The sequence below is a fragment of the Phaenicophaeus curvirostris genome, chromosome 3 (assembly GCF_032191515.1).
Source record: "Phaenicophaeus curvirostris isolate KB17595 chromosome 3, BPBGC_Pcur_1.0, whole genome shotgun sequence".
In the NCBI taxonomy this organism is placed as follows: domain Eukaryota; kingdom Metazoa; phylum Chordata; class Aves; order Cuculiformes; family Cuculidae; genus Phaenicophaeus; species Phaenicophaeus curvirostris.
In genome coordinates, this window is record NC_091394.1 from 42975882 (window position 1) to 42995121 (window position 19240).

Consider the following 19240-nt stretch of genomic DNA (forward strand, 5'->3'; position numbering starts at 1 on the left):
TTTTGTCAGTGTATTAACCCACAGCAATTAACATCTTCATGTTGGACTTAGCCCTACTTGTGGTTCGAGCGCTGTGTGAAAATACAGGTGCCTTTGAACCAGCTGGCTCACAGCTGCATATCCATCTTGTGTGCTTTCTTCCAGATGCCCCCTGCACCCAGAGCCGACCCTGCCCGTGGGGCCTACACTGACAGCCCCTGGCAGCAGCCACGCTCTGTCACAATGCAAGGATTAAACACACCGAGCAGACATTTCAATTGCTTCACTGATCAGCAATGAAACCGGGACCTTTCAGCATTAGGTTTCCGAGCTGAGCTGGACACTGTGATAGGGTATCTCAGGACAATCTTTTTGCTTCATTAAGGGCCTACACATTGTTCTACACTGTGCTCTAGGACAAGAGGAAATGGCCTCAAGCTGCATCAGGAGAGGTTCGATTAGATATAGGGAAAAAATTCTTCACCAAAATGGCACTGCTGAACAGGTGCACTGGGAAGCAGTAGAGTCACCGTCCGTGGAGGTGCTTACAAGACTGGTACATGAAGTGGTCAGGGATAGTTTAGTATTGGACAGGTATGGTTGGACTTGATGATCTCAAAGGTCTTTTCCAACCAAATCATTCTCCGAAAGGTCAGGTCAGCTTGCAGCAGCCAGGGAGAAAAGCATATTTTCCACTACATAAACCCACACCAGCTTGAGCTCTGTCTGCGGAGAGCGATCGTGGAACGGGGGTGTGAATACCAAAGTGCTTTGCCCAGGAATTGCGGGGCTTCCCAAAAACTACCAAGGTCCTTGCTACACCGCATCTTCTTTCCAGCAAGTCCCGCGCCGGGACGGCGGGAGGAGACAGCCGGCAGCTCCCTCCCACTCCAGCACCAAGCGCTCCCTCCCCGCAGTCCGGCCCGCTGCCGCCTCCCCGGAGGATTCCCCGCAGCCGGTAACCAGGGCCCGGGGGCTGCCCCGTCCGCAGGAGCTCGAGCGGCGGAAAACGAAAACATCGGAAGGAAGAAAGCAGCCCTGGGGTAATTCTTTTGTTTGTTGTTCTACTGTAGAGGAGCTGGTGGGAGGGGTTTATTCTCCATAACTCTTGCTATGAACTCCATTTACAACAGGAAGAACTGTGCAGGTTTATTTCGCTCTGATTTGACAAAGTTCAGAGTTGAAACAGCAGTGCCAATCAACAGATCTGCAAGTGAGCTGTTCCACAAAATAAATAAGGCCGGCAGCTTCAGTAAGCTCCAATGCCATGTTTTTTATCTGCCTACTTAGAATCATAGAATCATAGAATCACCAGGTTGGAAGAGACCCACCGGATCATTGAGTCCAACCGTTCCTATCAAACACCAAACCATGCCCCTCAGCGCCTTGTCCACCTGTGCCTTAAACACCTCCAGGGAAGGTGACTCAACCACCTCCCTGGGCAGCCTCTGCCAGTGCCCAATGACCCTTTCCATGAAAACATTTTTTCCTAATGTCCAGCCTAAATCTCCCCTGGTGGAGCTTGAGGCCATTCCCTCTTGTCCTGTCCCCTGTCACTTGGGAGAAGAGGCCAGCTCCCTCCTCTCCACAACCTCCTTTCAGGTAGTTGTAGAGAGCAATCCGAGTTGTATTCTCAAAGTTCTCTCTGCAATGTGACCAGAACTTAGTACACATACGTTATATCAAAGTGTTACGTGCGATTATAGATGTATACATACATGGAAGCTCATAATTTTATATAAATAAAAAACGTGAGGAGAAGATAGCTTAAAAAAAAAAATTTAGTGATACTGCAGATGATACTAGTCCCAAACCAAAATTGTCGTACCCTTAACAGGTGGGACATTTCGCACGCTGGACAAGACATCTGATATTTGAATAATTATGTTCAGGAGGAAAGCATTCAGTCTGTTAAAAACAATTCCCTTGATGTCTGACCCTTTAAATTTGGCTTCCAAATTTATTCATCCAGTTATTGCTTCTCATGGACATCTCTGTCACAGGACAAGTGTGGATTACAGAAAGGCACAAGACAGCCCAGGTAGTGCTGGAGGACAAACAATAAGCGCTCCTCAGACCAAGGTTGGTATCTGGAGAACCTCCTTCTCTCTGCAAGGTTCCTTTTAGTATTTTTAGCTTGCTGCTATCAATATAAGTTTTTTAAGATTGTACCTGATGCTAGCAGAACCCCCAGCTCTTGAACCAAAGCTGCAGTCTATTAATGGTTGATGTGCACATTGAACAGGGCTGAAATTATGGCAGACTCAGCATGTTCACACTACTTGAAAGATTAATTACATGTGACTGACCTGTTTCTAGTACATCAGCTGGTTTGTTTAAAACTAAACCATCTCTCGCTGCATTGCAGTGTGGCTTCCTCATGGATCACCTTTTTGTTTGTGAAGTTTCTTTTCTAAAATTAATGTGCATCAGACTCTGACCTTTGTGAACAGTGTGTTGTAATAGAGGAGGAAGTGGTGATGAAAGCAAATGGTGTATTACAGTGCTGCTTTAGCCAGTTGATCATATCTGGTGCTCAGTTTTCCATCACTTAACTGCATAACATTTAGTTGCCTTCCAGCCTAAGTTGCTGCAGGAGCATCAGTTTGTGAACATCAAGAAGCTGGACTACACTGTCACAATATGACATCAAATCTTGTCTTTTATTCTGTGTCATTCATTCTGGAGGAAAATCTAGTTTACCCTTCGAAGGTCATGTTGTATGATAACCTAAGAAATATACAGACTACAGCTGGGGAAATTTGCACAATTTTCACAACCATACAGGGCTGGCAAAATACTTTGTTTGCAGTTGGCAATAAATAGATTAGATATATTTAAGAATGTAGTATTTCTTTGCAGTATGGTTGTACTAGTCATCTCATTGCTTTGTTTGCTGCTGGTCAGAACCAGTTAGTGTTATCAGAGAAGCTGTTCATGGTGAGCTGCAGACCTGTCCTAACATGAAGACCCCTTCCAGCCAATGTACAGCAGCAGACTGGAACTGCAGCAGAAATGCAGGTCAAGGCCAGGATAAAGTACTATTGCTGGTGCCAAGATTATAAGCATTTAATGGCTGCGGTTTGCTGAGGACAAGGGCGAAAACGGCTTGACAGAAACTTCCAGTCTGCATTGACACCTTTTTGTCAGAGGTTTGGGTTCACGTTAGTCTCTGAAGGCTTTTGTGAGAGGAATGAAGCAGCAGGAAATTCCTGCCCAACACCGTGTGTGCAGAATAAATCAGCATAGTGCTCTGGAAAGTTGTTCTGATTAGTTTAGGTTTCTTAGGCCCAAGTGCACAACGCAGAATGGTACAGAGACTTAAAGTAAGTGGAACACAGCAAACAGAGTTGTAGGAGATTAGACATGAGTGTTGCTAAGTTCAACAGCAAATATTCGCCTACTATTTGTCAATAAGTGCTGCCTCTAATTAGGTATGTGGCTGTTTGTGGAGCCCCTATCTCATTGTAGAATCATAGAATCATAGAATAACCAGGTTGGAAGAGACCCACCGGATCATCGAGTCCAACCATTCCTATCAAACACAAAACCATGCCCCTCAGCACCTCATTCACCCATCCCTTAAATACCTCCAGGGAAGGTGACTCAACCACCTCCCTGGGCAGTCAGAGCCAGAGCCCAATGACCCTTTCCATGAAAACATATTTCCTAATGTTCAGTCTGAACCACCCCTGGTGGAGCTTGAGGCCATTCCCTCTCGTCCTGTCCCCCGTCACTTGGGAGAAGAGGCCAGCACCCTCCTCTCTACAACCTCCTTTCAGGTAGTTATAGAGAGCAATTAGGTCTCCCCTCAGCCTCCTCTTCTCCAGGCTAAACAACCCCAGCTCTCTCAGCCGCTCCTCGCTCCTCATAAGACTTGTTCTCCAGCCCCCTCACCAGCTTTGTTGCTCTTCTCTGGACTCGCTCCAGAGCCTCAACATCCTTCTTGTGGTGAGGGGCCCAGAACTGAACACAGGATTCGAGGAACGGTCTCACCAGTGCTGAGTACAGAGGGAGAATAACCTCCCTGGACCTGCTGGTCACACCGTTTCTGATCCAAGCCAAGATGCCATTGGCCGTCTTGGCCACCTGGGCACACTGCTGGCTCATATTCTGTCGGCTGTCAACCAACACCCCCAGGTCCCTCTCCTCCGCCTGGAGGAGAGGGATATTGTAGGATACAATATGTTTGCATGAGTGTTGCAGAGAGGACTGAACTCTAAACTGTCTGGGCAAGGGAAAAGTTGTGGCATAAAAGACTGTTGTCAGTGGGACTTACAGTATCACCTCTTGTGCTCTTCTCCATTGGTTCAGCATAGAGGCATGGCTGTGCTAAATTTTGTGGTGGTACGTTCAGGTACAGATCTTGATGGGAAGATCTGAAGGGAAGCAGTGTAGCAGCTGTCCAAGGCTGACCCCTCATTTGCAAATTTGTTAGACCTGAACTATTCCTGACAGATGTTTGTCAGACCCATCTGAACCTTAGTGCCTCCCTGCACTACCTGCAACTTCACCAATAGGCAAGAAACTTTGAGCAACTTTCTAGTGGCCTCTATTTCGTACCATCACTTGTAAAAATGAATTGTGAATAAGGTCAAGAAGCTACTAGACTTGTATGAAATCAATATTGATTCAGAACTAAAAGGAAACTATTTGAGAAGAACACCTTGTGGTACTGGATTTAGATCTAAGGGGATGGATATTCCTTGGTGTTACAGCTTAAATTAGCTCTTAGTGAAAGTACTGGGAAGTTGCCTAATGTACTACACTAGTACCAAGTGACTGTGGATTTTCTCTGTATCATTAAAAGCAGTATTGCGTTCCATCAGTTTCCTGTTTTACAGATGTGAATTTAAAGGATCACTATTTTAGGGGTGCTCTCCTAAACAACTTCTATTCCCCTGCTGCAGGTCATGGCGAAAGAAGAGTTGCCGGGTGTTTTGATTTTGGATATAGGAGGAACTCATGGTGTGCTAGAAGACCTTGCAGCACTTTTGAAGAAACACTTTTGTCTTATCACCATGAAGGAATTTCTTGAAAGCAAAAGAGAAATGGGCAAAAAAATCCAATCTATTTTTGTGTTTGAGTGCAGGCCAACTATTGACCGGGAGCTTCTAGAAAGCTTGCCTAATTTAAAGGTAATTGGAAACTCTGGAGTTGGAGTTGATCACTTAGATTTGAAAACGATTGCTAGCTTTGGTGTAAAAGTGACCAACACCCCACACGCTGTGGCAGACTCAACAGCAGACATAGGAATGGCCTTGATGCTAGCCTCTGCTAGAAGACTGGTAGAAGGTAATGTTTCAAATTTTTCTTGATCTTAACTGCTTCTTTGGCATACCTCACTTTTACTATAATGCAGATGAACTGTCTGAATCAATATTTAGGTTGCTTTTGTGGGGAAAAAAAATCTGAAGGCTCTATTTTCAGAGGCCTCTGCTTTTCCTCTGTCTCACTTCTTTTTAAGGCCGTGGTGACAAGAGTAAGACCTTTGTCTAAGTTATGCACTTTAAAGTCACTTGTGATATCCTGTTTGGAATAATGTCTGGGGCTTAATTCTCCTCTGCCTGTTCACTGGATGGGTTGCTTATAGCTGTGAAAACTGAACACAAAATGCATCCAAATCAAATGTCACCACTTCTCCATTTCCCCTTGCAACGAGTGCTAGGAGCTACAGGAGGGTACAAAGTATTAATGGCCATGTCCCCAGCTCTAGAGCAGTAACTATTGTAATTCTTCATTTTTTTTCCTGCTTTTATGAAGAGTTTATCTAAACCAATGGGTTTTATCCAGAAGAGCATCAGTATTATTATTGAAATAGCTGATAATCCTTTTGACAAAGTTATTCCAAACTGGACTGCCAACATTAGTGCATCTCCTTAAAGGCAGGTGCTTTCCCCACGTTCCCTTGATATGCAGTGTCATTCAGGGGAAGGAAGGTGTCAGTAGAGACTATCACAAGAAGTTGCCTTTATCTTCAGGGACTGAGTCTTCTGTCACTGCTGCTCAACTCCTGAGCATAAATATCACCTCTTTCCCCATGATGTTTTCTTCTGTTGCATCTTGCTGGACCTCAAGTTCTTCATATAAAAGCTCACCACATACTCAAGTAGTGGTGCTGCTTTGGATTGTGATTCAGGAGAGAAATGGTGAGATTTACCCCAGCTTAAATAAGTCAATGCTTGCAGGGCACTCGAGTGTCAAAAAAACTATTTTTGAACTTCCAAGAAAATACTCTGGGTACAAAAGAGTTAATTCCTTGAGGAGCCATTCCTCCCAGCACCTGGGAGCCAAGCAGTGTTACTGGGTCCAGCCCTGGCTGCCGGGAATAGCACCATACAGAATCTTCTATACACTGGTCAAAATTATCAAGGATGTTTTGTAAGGGTTGCTCCAGAGCCCCACTGCTGTGATATTGAGAAACTTTTTCTTTCCCCTAAACCTACATTTGTGGTTGGTTTGTACGTATTTACACTCAGGCTGCCAGATTGCGGTTTCTCCAGACACAAAGCATTTTGCTGTTGACTGGCTGGGAGTGGAAGTAACCCAAGCCACTCTTGGGATCATCGGGATGGGCAGCATTGGATACAAAGTAGCTCAGAGAGCCAGAGCCTTCCACATGAGGATCTTGTACCATAACAGGAACCGAAGGTAAAAACATCTGGTTTCTGCAAGTAATTAGCCAGGGGGTACTGATGGAAACCACAGCTCTGCTATATGTCTTCTGATTTTCCTAGGCATTAGTGACACTTGGAAGTAGCATGGGGAGCACCAGCATGCTACTGCTTCCTCGCTTTGGCTCCCTACGGCTCCCCTCTGGAAGCAGCTCCCCCTTGCTTCTTGCACTCACTGCACTGGATAGCTACTAGCAGTTTGGAAGAAGAGTTGTGTGACCTTTCTGAAGACTGTCCAAGCAAACCAGGCCTTGTGCCCTCACTGTGTCCCCTGTCCTGCTGCACTCTTCAAGCTTCGGGCTCCTGGCCCACCCTGACAATCACCCCTCTCCTCAGCCCAGCCATTATTGCTTATCGCACTGGCATGAATCACAAGTGTCTTAGCTTCTTTTAGATTTACGGTTCCCTTTCTTGCAGACTTCACTTCCCCTTCATTCCTTTTCCATTCTAATTCTTAACTCACATGTCAGATGAGGAGACGTTCTCCAGGGATTGGCACAGATGCAGGAAAGAAGAGCAGAGTCAGACTGCATCCTCCTATACCTAATATTGCTTGCTCGTTTTGCTTTCGTCACTCCTTTAGTGCTAGCTCTAGCCTGTTTCTCCCTCTAGCCCATATCCTTCCCACCTCCCTTCCACCATCTCTACCTGTCAATTGTCTTTTCCTTTACTTTTACCTTGACCTCAAACCTCTTGATCTCTAATGCTGTTCCAGACCTCTCTCGGGTTTATTGAATGTTAAAGCCAGTTAGAGATAATTGTGTCAGTTTGGGAGTGTGTGTGTTTTTTCCTCAGGAGAAAGGAGGAGGAAGAGGCGGTTGGTGCCCACTACTGTGAGAAGATGGAAGACTTGCTACAGCAATCTGACTTTGTTATGTTGGTTGTGAACCTCACTCCTGAGACTCACAAACTGATTGGGAAAAAGGAGCTGGGGCTGATGAAACCCACAGCTACTCTTATAAACATCAGCCGAGGTAGGATGGTCTAAACTCACTGTTTGTCACTCCACAGCTAAGACTATGTTTCATCTGATTATGTTGACATTCCCACCTCCAACCTCAGTCTGTGATGTCCCTGTATTGTTGGAGTCATGAAGTAGCCAGCAGTCTACAAATGAATGACTGATTATAGAACAGATGCTGTGTTCAAAGGTCCTGTGGAATGTAGGGGTGCTCATTAGATGTTCTGTTCTCTTTAGCCTTATCCTAAAGATGGCACTTTTTTTTTGTGGAAGTAAATGAAAGGTTTATAATCATTGATGATGGAAGGGGTACAAGGAAAAACATACATTTCATTTGGAACAGCTGTGTAGAAAAAAAACCTCACATGGGATTACAGATCTGTTGGTACTGAACAAGCATAAAATGAGAGAGGTTATAGTTTTAGCAAACAAAGCAGAGATATAAAAGTGGAAAGCTTGAAGCAATTAAATGGTTTGTCTATAATAATGTGGGTCGTCATGTTGAAATGAGGAAAAGACTGAAACTGGTCACATCCTAGGAAAACCTTTATGCAGTGGACCATAATCCCTTGTAATTAAAGATTAAGAAACAAGATTTCTGGTTTGTTTGGTTCATGGTAACTAGAAAGATATTCTACTTTCTAATAAGGTGAAGATCGTTTAAGTTTTCTCACTTGAGATCTTTCCCCACTTCCAGGTAAAAACGTGTTCATTAATTTGTCACAATAGCACTAGGTTTAATTTCAATGCAGGTGCAGTTATTGATCAAGATGCATTGGTAGAAGCCCTCCAGAATAAGATTGTTAGGGCTGCTGCTCTCGACGTGACATACCCTGAGCCTCTGCCAAGGTAAAGAAACCTGTTTTCCATTCTGTTGATCTGAAGTGTTTTAAACTGTGTGCAAAAGTGTGCTGTTGATCTTGACCTCCATGGGAAGTCTCTCTCACTTTTTAAGGGCAAAATGTCAACCTGTCTCATAAATAAATGACAAACTGTTTTCTTTTCCTGCAATTGTCAGTTCTTTGCTAGCCTAACTGACAGGCAAGGTAATGCGACCAATAAAGAGGAAGAAGAAATGGGTAAGCAAGCTTCCCACAACTTTCTGCTGGTTCTGTGCTTGTGACCCTTTTATCTGAACATGCCATTGCTTTTTCCTGAGGTTCAGTTCTCAACAACTAGCATGGGATAGCTGCAGAGTAAATTCCCTTTGTAATACTTTGTTCTTTGTGTAATACATTCTGTTCTTTCTGTTTCTTACAGAGATCATCCTTTATTAAGATTAAATAACATAATCATAACCCCTCACATTGGAACAGCAACAGTCCAAGCTCTCCGCATGATGGCAGAAGAAGCAATAGCAAATATGTTGGCTGTTCTGAATGGCCAGCCCATTCCAAGTGAAGTGTTCCCCAAATGATGCATGCCAGATGTTATCACTAAGTCTCATATGTATGTGAAGGTAGTATTTCTTACAGCAGCAATTTAAAAAAAAAAGAGAAAAAAGGCATCCTGTTCCTGCACCACTGTTGTTGTCATGATACTGAAAACTGTCTTCTCAATAGACTTGATCTGTACTGTTACTTACAATTCTGAAAAATAAAGTAGAATTAATAAAAGGGATTTGTTTGAAGATTTTAAACTAAGCATTTATGCACTTTGGTATCTTCAGTCCATTATTTCAATAAATATCTGTATTCTGTTCCCAGTGCTTGCTGGTACATAATGATAAGCAAGTACACCAAGCAGTTTGTGTAACACATTCAAATATATTAAAGGTGAATTGATTGTTAATTCCCTGCAGAATTTTGACTGTATCCTGAAACACTTTTCAGCCAGTAGTGCAATATTTTGGTTTTATGTCAAAACACTGAAGAAAGCAGGCTCCCTTGAAATGTTAGTTGGCTTAAGGTTTTCTAAAGCAAGAAAAATTCTGCTTCATCTACATGTTAAAGCAGAGCAAATCACTGAAAAAGCATCTTCAGTTTTCCTGAGGGGGTGTTTTGAAAAGGGAGGTAAATCCCAAGAGATTTAGTTCCTCTGTGCAGACAAACCCGATGCTTTTATTTGAGTGGCCATGAGACAATGGTATGTCTACCACTGAAACCATACAGATGAGGGCAGATCCCAAAGCAAAATTAGTGATAAGTCCTAATTTACAGCCCAGGGTCAAGCATTTTCTTGCATTCTTTTTCCCATGAGCAAGCAATGAAGTCAGGAAATTCAGTAAAATGGTTGTCAACTCAATAAAATCAGGAAGCCTTTCCATGGTTTTGCTATATGGTCAGACTTCTTGAAGGGATGGTAAAGTGAAGTTTTAGCACAGGATGTGTCGACAGGTGAAGAGTTAGACATTCAGATGCAAATAGCGAAATACCACCGACAAGACAACAGCAAGTAGTGCTATAGGGGATTCCAAGATCTTCAGTGGTCGAACAATTCTCCCTGCAGCTCTTCCCAAATTCTTATTGCTTATCTTCTGGAAAATCAATGGTAGCTGTAAATAGTCTATTTAACAACAAAAAAAAGTGCTGTCAGTCCACAGACCCCTTGAGACCCACTAGCAGATGGTCAGTGATTACTGAAAAAAAAGCCCCCACATTTGAAGTGCAAAAGTCCTTCTTGGAAAATACTTGCCTAAGTATCTATTGCTTTGTTAACTTATGATGGCCTCAGGAGAAGGCTGCAGTTAAGAAGTCACTGGTGTCTCTTCAGAACAGCAGGCTGCAAAAATCTCTGAACAAAGGCATTTAAAAATTAACCTGATAAGTCAAAGTTCATGATAAGCTGTGCAATTTGTTTTCAAGACCTAGATCTTCAATATTTTTCTAAATTACTTAGACATGGTAATTTATGAATTCACGGTAGGGAAAGAGGTTTATTGCACCAGACTATTGATGGTCTGAAACTAAGTAACTGATTAGGAATAATTGCGTCTTACAAACTGGGTGACAGTGACAAAAAAATTTACAGACGAGAGACAGAATTTATTCGGACTTGATTCTGTGAATACCTCTGATGAAGGAATCCAAACTCAAGATAAATGTACAAACAGTAACAAGGTAGAATTCAAAGGTAAAAGTACAAGTACTAGTAGGGCAGCAGGAACTTGAAATACAAAAAGAGGATTTGTAGCAATGCGCAGGTGCATGAGAATCTGTACCTAGTAAGGATATGTAACTTTTTAATAGAGAAGGTAGTTAATCTTATGTGTGCTTAATAAGACTGGGATAAAGCCAAGAAAATTTCATAGAATCATAGAATATTTAGGGTTGGAAGGGACATTAAAGATCATCTAGTTCCAAACCCCTGCCATGGGCAGGGACATTCCGCTAGATCAGGTTACCCAAGGCCCCATCCAACCTGGTCTTGAACACCCCCAGGGATGGGGCAGCCAAAACTTCCCTTGGTAACCTGTTCCAGTGCCTCACCACTCTCACGGTGAAGAAATTCTTCCTTATGTCTAGTCTAAATATGCCCCTCTCCAGTTTATACCTGTTCCCCTTCATCCTATCACCACAAGCGTTTATGAATAATCCCTCTCCAGCTTTCTTGTAGGCCCCTTTCAGGTACCAAAAGGCCGCTATAAGATCTCCTCTGAGCCTTCTCCAGGCTGGACAACCCCAACTCTCTCAGCCTGTCCTCATATGAAAGGTGCTCCATGTGATCATGTTTGTAGCCCTCCTCTGGGCCCGTTCCAACAGTTCTGTATCCTTCTTATGTTGAGGATTCCAGAACTGGACATAGTACTCCAGATGAGGTCTCACAAGAGAAGAATAGAGGGGATGGCCACACTTCTTTTGATGCAGCCTAGGAAGTGGTTGGCTTTCCGGGCTGCCAGCGCACGTTGCCGGCTTCTCATCAACCAGCACCCCCAAGTCCTTCTCTGCAGGGCAGCTCTCAATCATGTCATCCCCCATTCTGTACTGAAACTGGAGATTGCCCTGACCCAGGTGTAGGAATAATAGGATAATTTATATTCTTAGCTTACTTCAGGATATTTAAATAGTAAAAATCATGCCTACAGGAGGAGATCTTAGATGTAAATAAGGCAAGTCCTGATAACTGAATACTTCAGTAGAAGGCAGACATGTGCATATGGAAGTTTTACTATGAAATCATAATGAACCAATAAGAGAAGTTATTGCATCTTAGTTCTTTGTCTAAATATGTATGAATACCCTGTAGTCAGAATGAACAGGTGTGTTGATTGTGTTAAATGGCTGTTACAGGCTTAGGGAAGAGTGGCTGGGAAACCATGTGGCAGAGAAGGACCTGGGGGTGTTGGTTGACAGCCGACTGAACATGAGCCACCAGTGGCCCAGGTGGCCAAGAAGGCCAATGGCATCTTGGCTTGTATCAGAGACAGCGTGGCCAGCAGGTCCAGGGAAATGATTGTGCCCTTGTAGTCAGCAACGGTGAGGCTGCACCTCAAATCCTGTGTTCAGTTTTTGGGCCCCTCACTATTAGAAAGACATTGAGGTGCTGAAGTGTGTCCAGAGGAGGGCAACGAGGTTGGTGAAGGGGCTGGAGAACAAGTCTTATGAGGAGTGGCTGAGGGAACAGGGGCTGTTTAGCCTGTAGAAGAGGAGGCTGAGGGGAGACCTCATCATGGCTTACAACTACCTCAAAGGAGGCTGTAGTGAAGTGGGTGTTGGTCTCTTCTCCCAGGCAGCAAGTGATAGGATGAGAGAAAATGGCCTCAAGTTGCACCAGGGGAGGTTCAAGTTAGACATTAGGAAAATATTCTTCACTGAAAGGGCTGTCAGGCCCAGGGAGGCGTTTGAGTCACCATCCCTGGAGCTATTTGAAAGATGGGAAGATGAGGTTCAAGGACAGGTACAGCCAGACTCAATGATCTCAAAGGTCTTTTCCAACCAAATGATTCTATGACTCTATGATTCTATTCTCTTTTCCCTCTCAGATCCTTACCTGCACATGGCACTCGGAGACACAGTTGTTCCAGACCAGGTGCAGCAGCTGGACAAGGGGCACTGGTGACAACTCTGCAGCCTGGTGTTATCAGGGCCACAGCTTTGGCTGTTGCCTACCTGGGACTCCTGGCCAGGCTCACCTTTCTGCTGAGGAACAGGCAGGGGCAACAGCCTGGGCAGGGCTGCTCTGCAGCAGGCATGGGTCTGGCAGAGGCAGCCCCACACACCCCAGGGAAGGAGGTCTGTGTGGAAGTGCCATGAATACCAGTGAGATGCAACCCAAATCTTAGGTCTGATAACAGGCCAAAGGCAAGTCTGGGCACCAGGAAACAGCAGGAGGGGCTTGTGTGCAAGGGGAGCATTAATCACTCTCCATAGAATCACCATATGAAGCTGCAGCAGTGCTCAACTTACAAATTGCTTTATTGGAAGGTGCAATTTGAATGAATGAAAAAACTTGAGTCATCCCTTCTTAGACCTGCTGCATTGCCCCAGGGCTTCCCTCAGGTAGACTTGTTTCCCCAATACTAGGCTGAAGTACTGTGGTTCTCTTGGGCCCAGAGACTACCTAGCTGCTGTATAAAGACACTTCTGCCAGCATGGTGCCTCATGGAGTTAACTGTGCTGGCTCAATTTTGGAGCGGAAGAAGTTTAGTCTTGTTATCAATGTGTGCCAGGACATCACTGTCCATTATCTGAGCTGCATAAATACCGCTCAGACCATTGTGCAGGGTTAATGCGTCAGGAAGGCTTCATCTTCTCTTCTGACACAATTCAGATTGCTGCCTAATGGCAAAAGTCTGTTTCTGGACAAAAGAGTACAGTATAAACTCCTAACATGCCCTTTTAATGTTCAAAATTTCTTGAACACTGGTGGTCAGGTTCTGTAGATGTAAGTAGGGTTTGTAAAGTTATACTAAATTAATTTTATATTTAAACATAGTGCAAAAGCCAAAGTTGGACTCCTCTTTATTTGGACAAACAACAACAGGTAACTTAACTATCTCTTTTTTCGTTTCTTCCAGGGGTCATGCATTGTTAAAATTAAAATCTGTCATTATAATGCCTCACCTTGGCATTAAAACAGACAAAGCTACTTAGGTGAAAACAGAGGAAGCAGTTGAAAAATTCTAGCAGCTATTAATGGTCTTTTTCCCCCATCAGTGCTAAAGGTTTCTATTCATATGTTTTCCCCATTAAGGCTGGGTCTTGCATGTCATTATAAAACAGCTTTTACAGTTTAATTTCCTTGTGGATAAATGGATAAATGTGGATAAATGCATTACTTTTCACTTCCAACCATAGACAGATGCATGCAGGCTTTAAGTGGCTCTAGGAAAAACAACTTCTGATTGCCAATGCACTTCTCGTTCTTGCTAGGCTCCCTAGTCCTAAAGAAAATGTAATTTCAGATGACATAATTTAATTTGTTTCCATTGTATTAGCTATCAAAAACAATAAAGTAAGCTACTTGTCTAGAAATATTATTGACTTTCCTTATGGAAGTCTCCATTTAAACTGGCTCCTGAGACACAAAATGCTGACGCAAAAGTCAATTTTCAGAAATGTACTCAGAATCACTTATTCAAAGCAGACTGGAAATTTAAAGTAGTACCACTAAGGAAAATTAATCTTCAAGATGAACATGCTACTATATTCGTAATACCAAATTTATGTGCAGTCTACCTACAGATTTTCAACTTCGTGCAAATATTTGAAAGACCACACAGAGCCCTCTAAGCCTCCAGCACAATTCTGTAAATTAGTGGCAACACAAAAGTCTATAAAAACACATGCATCATTAAAATCTAAATATATATGTCTTCCTTTGTGTCACTGCGACTGGACATTTGTGAAGATAATTATATTTGAAAAAAAGATATAGCAGGGAGCTTCACTACTGCAAAGAGAAAAAATACATTGACAAAATGTTTTTGTTACTACAATTATTCCAATATTGTAGAAAAAATCAAAATCCCATGGCTTTCCTGCACTTATATTACTATCGATCATTCAAACTCCACAGGCAAAGGGTATCTTTAAAGCATCTTTAAAGCATTCTTTAAGCATTCTTCTGGCTCATGGACCTTTGTAAAGCTTTGTAGGAAACAGTTTGCTGTCCTCTCAGTCGTCTTTACGTCTAATACTCTTTTTGTCTTAACACAAGTCCAAAAGATAAATAAACCAATACACAATTTGAAGGGGCAGTGGTACACATTTTATTATGCAGTATTACTTTAGAATAGTGTGATTATTTAATCTATCATTAAAATTTATAGCACTAAGTGCAGCTAGGATTTTGATTGCAGTCTCATGCATATTTACAGAGCCATTTCCACCTCCTTTTTCTTGCAAAAGGTTGTAATTGGAGCTTGCCAAAAGACACTTCCTTCCACCAGTTTAACATAGGATGATGTTAATTAGCTGGCAGGAAATTTAAGACTGCTCCGGGTACCTCCCTATTCTTTGATATATGCCTTCCATTGTCACCAGTATGACCTTGACAAAAATAAGTTAAGTTTACTCTTTCAAACTAAAAGGCTAAGTAATAAATTACAGAGCTGAAAACAAAGCTACAAGAAGCTAAAGTAGCAGAGAGAAAAAAAATACCCTTTATTAGATCAATATTGTAAAAGTGGAAAAAACATGCAAGTTTTTTGCACATGCACACTTTTCCCTGGATATGAAGCAGGAAACATAAAACCAGATACCATACTTCACTTCATTTCCAAATAGACAAATAGAACATGGTTGGCATTTCCTTTGAGTTTTACCTCTGCTTGGGCAGATATTTCTGGCAGATAGTTACAGAAGTGCTTCCCACTGCTTTAGACTGGAAGACACAGTGCTGGAAGACAGGATTCATGGGACAGCAAGTCATGGGAATGATGGATTGACTCACATATGCCTAACAACCTGTAATTCCATGGCTGGAAATCATCACTTGAAGGACAGCTTTCCAAAATGTGTTCAGGAAGCAATTACCTCTCTTTTAAAATTACATTGCCAAAAGTGGCCCTTTGTTCCTTGCCTTTCCTTAATCCATAAATATTTATTGAATAATATAACATTAACTGGCATACAGTTAAGGAAACCTTCCTGTGCCTATTAGATGCTCTTTTCCATCTCTGCTATTCTGCCTAGATGGTGCTTGGAAAACACAATACATCGAGTCTTATGATTACTAAAAATAGGTCAAAAAATGCAGTGGCCATGTGAGCAAAGAGATGACCCATTACTGCTCACTCTGTTTGTTTGAAACATTTTGACAGACAAACAGTACATGATCTGGCATAAAGCACTACTACAGTGGTCTACTGGGAGAGCTGGCCTTACCTGTGGCAAGCAGGTGGGTTAGTGGTAACATTTGATGATGGTTTAGAGTCAGTGAAAACAAATGCATTGCTTGGGTTGGCTCACCATATAGATTTCCTGCCTTTGCTTCTTTTGCCCTATGAATCATGGCCAACTTCCATGTAATGTGTTAAGCTGAATTACACGGCATTGCAATGTGCTGTTAGTTTTCTGTTTTAGAAAGAGATCTATTACACCAGCACTGTGACAAAGTTCTCTGAAATTAATAATTGTCTGTGGATATAGGGAGAGTAGTAGTGCACATTCTGCAAACTTCATTCCTGTAATTAAATATTGCCATTGGTGTTTATGCAATATGGCAGGGCAAGCTGATGACTGCAGTGTCAATAAGGTGCTTGCGTAATAATTGTTTCTTAAGTCTTTAAGGTACTCTACAAATTAAATCTACTGGTGCAGTACTCTAATCTTTTTTTTACTTCAATCAGAGTTAGCTTATGGTGACTGTTGTTTGGTTGCTGCCCACACTCTACTGTCTGTGATGTTCTGTGTTCCCATAATTCAATCAGTCCTTAAGCCACTCAAAATATAAATGGCTTCCTGAACTCTTTTGTTGTGTATTTTGCTATACAGATATATCTCCTATAGAGATATATCAGCTCCCTAACCATAACTTGAAAATTATATATTAAAGTTATACAAAAAACATTGAAGCCATCTGAGTCCCTCCACATCTAACTACATAACACACTCATTTTCTCAACATTTGATATGTATGTCCTGTATATTTGCTGTAAAAAAGTGTAACATTCCTTTGACTATTATTTTTTCTGGCTCCTCTGTCTACTTGCTTCTTCATTTTGTTCACTCAAATTCATCAGTTCGATATACACAGGGAAAAATTACTGTGATGTCCTTTTTAGAGGTTTGGGGTTTTTCTAACCTTCATTACTAAAATGTGGTAGAATTCCTTCCTTGATTCATAGCCAGAACTACTTGCCTCTTTGGGAGGGACTTTACAATGGTCCTTTGATCTCAGGTATTGTAAAATGAGCAGCAAGTTAAAAGATCACCCATTATACCCTCTCTGCAAACTTGGAAGCAGCTGATGTGAAAGAGGGAATGTGTAAGCATTTTAGGCTTTGTTGCTGTTCTTTAACAAAAAAAATTCCAGTGGACTTAACTAAGAATCCAGTTAATATACTGTAACTCCATCTTGCTAGTTAATTAATTTTTACTTTAAAACTTAACTGTCTGAAATCCATGTAGGCCAATGATGCTCAAAAATCACCAGGATAACAAGAGCAATATAAGGTTTTGCATAATTTTATAACATTTTATTATACTTTCGTCATTTTATAGAGGATTTAATGCTGTATTTAACTGCTTCAATGTTCAGCATATCAAGATGTTTTTAGTAGAATTCAAGAAGACGCCATTCTGTAATCCATTCTTTTGCAAAGCAAAAGCGCAGTAATCCAAGGAAAAAATGAGTCCCCAGCATCCTTTTTAGAAAGACTTTTAGAAGCATATAAAACATACAGCCCCATACACCCAGAAGCACCTGAAAACCAAAGAGCAATTAACATGGCTTTTGCTAGTCAGTCAGCCCCCGATATTAGACGAAAATTGCAGAAGATAGAAGGGTTTGAAGGGAAGAATCTAACTGAGTTAGTAGGGATAGCAGAGAAAGTTTATAACAATAGAGACTTGCAAGAAGATGACAGGCAGACAAAGAGGATAGTAAAAATACTGGCTCTACACGAGGCAGGAAAACAGTCAAATGCATGGACAACTTGGAAAAATCAACCAAGAGAAATAGGACCACCTGGGAAGGCAGGATGGACTGTTCAGCTAGACCTGGACCAGTGTGCATACCGTAAAGCAAAAGGACATTGGATCAAAGATTGCCCTAAGACGAAAAGCCCTGTGCTAACAGTGAAAGACTGATGGGGCTGTGGTTCAGAACCCCTCCCTGAACCTCGGGCAACCATTGAAGTGGAGGGGAAACCTATAGACTTCATTGCAGATACAGGGGCCCAGTTTTTGTCACTAATATAGCCCCTGGGGAAATGATCTAATGAGAAAATATGGGTACAAGGCACCAATGGAACTGAGGAGCACTCCTGGACCACCGAGAGGACACTAAATTTAGCCTCTGGGACAGTAAAACATCAATTCTTGGTGCTACCAAACACCCCGTATAACCTTTTGGGGAGGGACCTCCTCCATAAATTAAAAGCAGGAATCCAGTTCTCAGAAAGTGAACTGACTGTCACCATGGGGCAACCTGTAGTACAAATGCTAGTTTCAGCCGTCGATGAGCACACGATTTATGAGCCTGAATATCGACCACCCGATGACTTGTTGCAAGATCTCATGACAGAGTTCCCTGATGTGTGGGCAGAAGGAAAGCCGCCCGGCCTAGCTGTAAATCGACCACCAGTGATAGTACACCTTAAAGCTAATGTAACACTGGTGCGAGTTTGGCAATACCCCATCCCCTGGACAGCGAAAGAAGGGATCAGAAAGCATATCGACCGCCTTAGACAATATGGCATTCCGATGAGATGCCAGTCACCCTGGAATACCCCCCTGTTACCAGTTAAGAAGTCAGAGACGGGTGACTACCGTCTGGTCCAAGATCTGTGAGAAGTAAACAAGCAAGTCGAAGATATTCACCTGACAGTCCTAAACTCGTACATGCTACTTTCACTCTTGGGACCCAAACGGGTCATATATACTGTTTTAGGCTTAAAAGATGCCTTTTTCTGTATCCCGCTTGCGAAGCAGTCACAGCCATTTTTTGCCTTTGAGTGGACAGATACCCAAGAAGGATTCCAGGGACAGCTTACATGGACAAGACTCCCCCAGGGGTTCAAGAACCCACCCACCATATTTGACGAAGCACTCCACGAAGATTTGCGAGACTACAGGACACAGAACCCCAAAATCACTCTGCTACAATATGTAGACTCCCTGCTCATTGCCGCCGAAACCTTTGAGGCCTGCCTGCACGGTACTAAAAATCTGTTACAAACGCTACAAGAGAAAGGTTACAGGGTTTCAGTGAAAAAGGCCCAGATATGCCAGAGACATGCTACCCATCTGGGATTTGATCTGCATGAAGGAGTTCGCACGTTATCGGAGTTGCGGAAGAGAGTAATAACCCGATACCCTCAACTGACCACTGCAAAACAAGTAAGAGAATTCCTTGGGACTGTGGGATACTGTAGACTTTGGATTCCCCGGTTTGCAGAAATAGCTCAACCTCTATATAGTTTGATCAAAGGCAATCCTACATCCATCAGCTGGCCCCCAGAGGCAGAAAAATCTTTCAGAGAATTACAGTCTGCATTAGTCAGTGCCCCTGCTTTAGCCAT

General features: G+C 42.6%; 1 protein-coding gene across 4 annotated transcripts; it reads left to right on the plus strand.

Moving 5' to 3' along the window:
- Positions 1-909: 909 nt before the first annotated feature.
- On the plus strand, positions 910-9405 carry LOC138719006 (probable 2-ketogluconate reductase). Of its 4 annotated transcripts, none has more exons than XM_069853818.1 (7): positions 910-1022; positions 1983-2061; positions 4890-5274; positions 6459-6630; positions 7449-7627; positions 8367-8463; positions 8875-9405. In XM_069853818.1, the coding sequence occupies exons 3-7, from the start codon at positions 4893-4895 to the stop codon at positions 9029-9031; spliced, it is 987 nt and encodes a 328-aa protein (XP_069709919.1). In that variant the 5' UTR covers positions 910-1022; positions 1983-2061; positions 4890-4892; the 3' UTR covers positions 9032-9405. The 4 variants fall into 4 exon arrangements, with proteins under 4 accessions (XP_069709919.1, XP_069709916.1, XP_069709917.1 ...); XM_069853815.1 differs by having other exon boundaries at positions 942-1022; positions 1817-2061; XM_069853816.1 differs by having other exon boundaries at positions 942-1022; positions 1817-2061; positions 7452-7627.
- The last annotated feature ends 9835 nt before the right edge of the window (positions 9406-19240 follow it).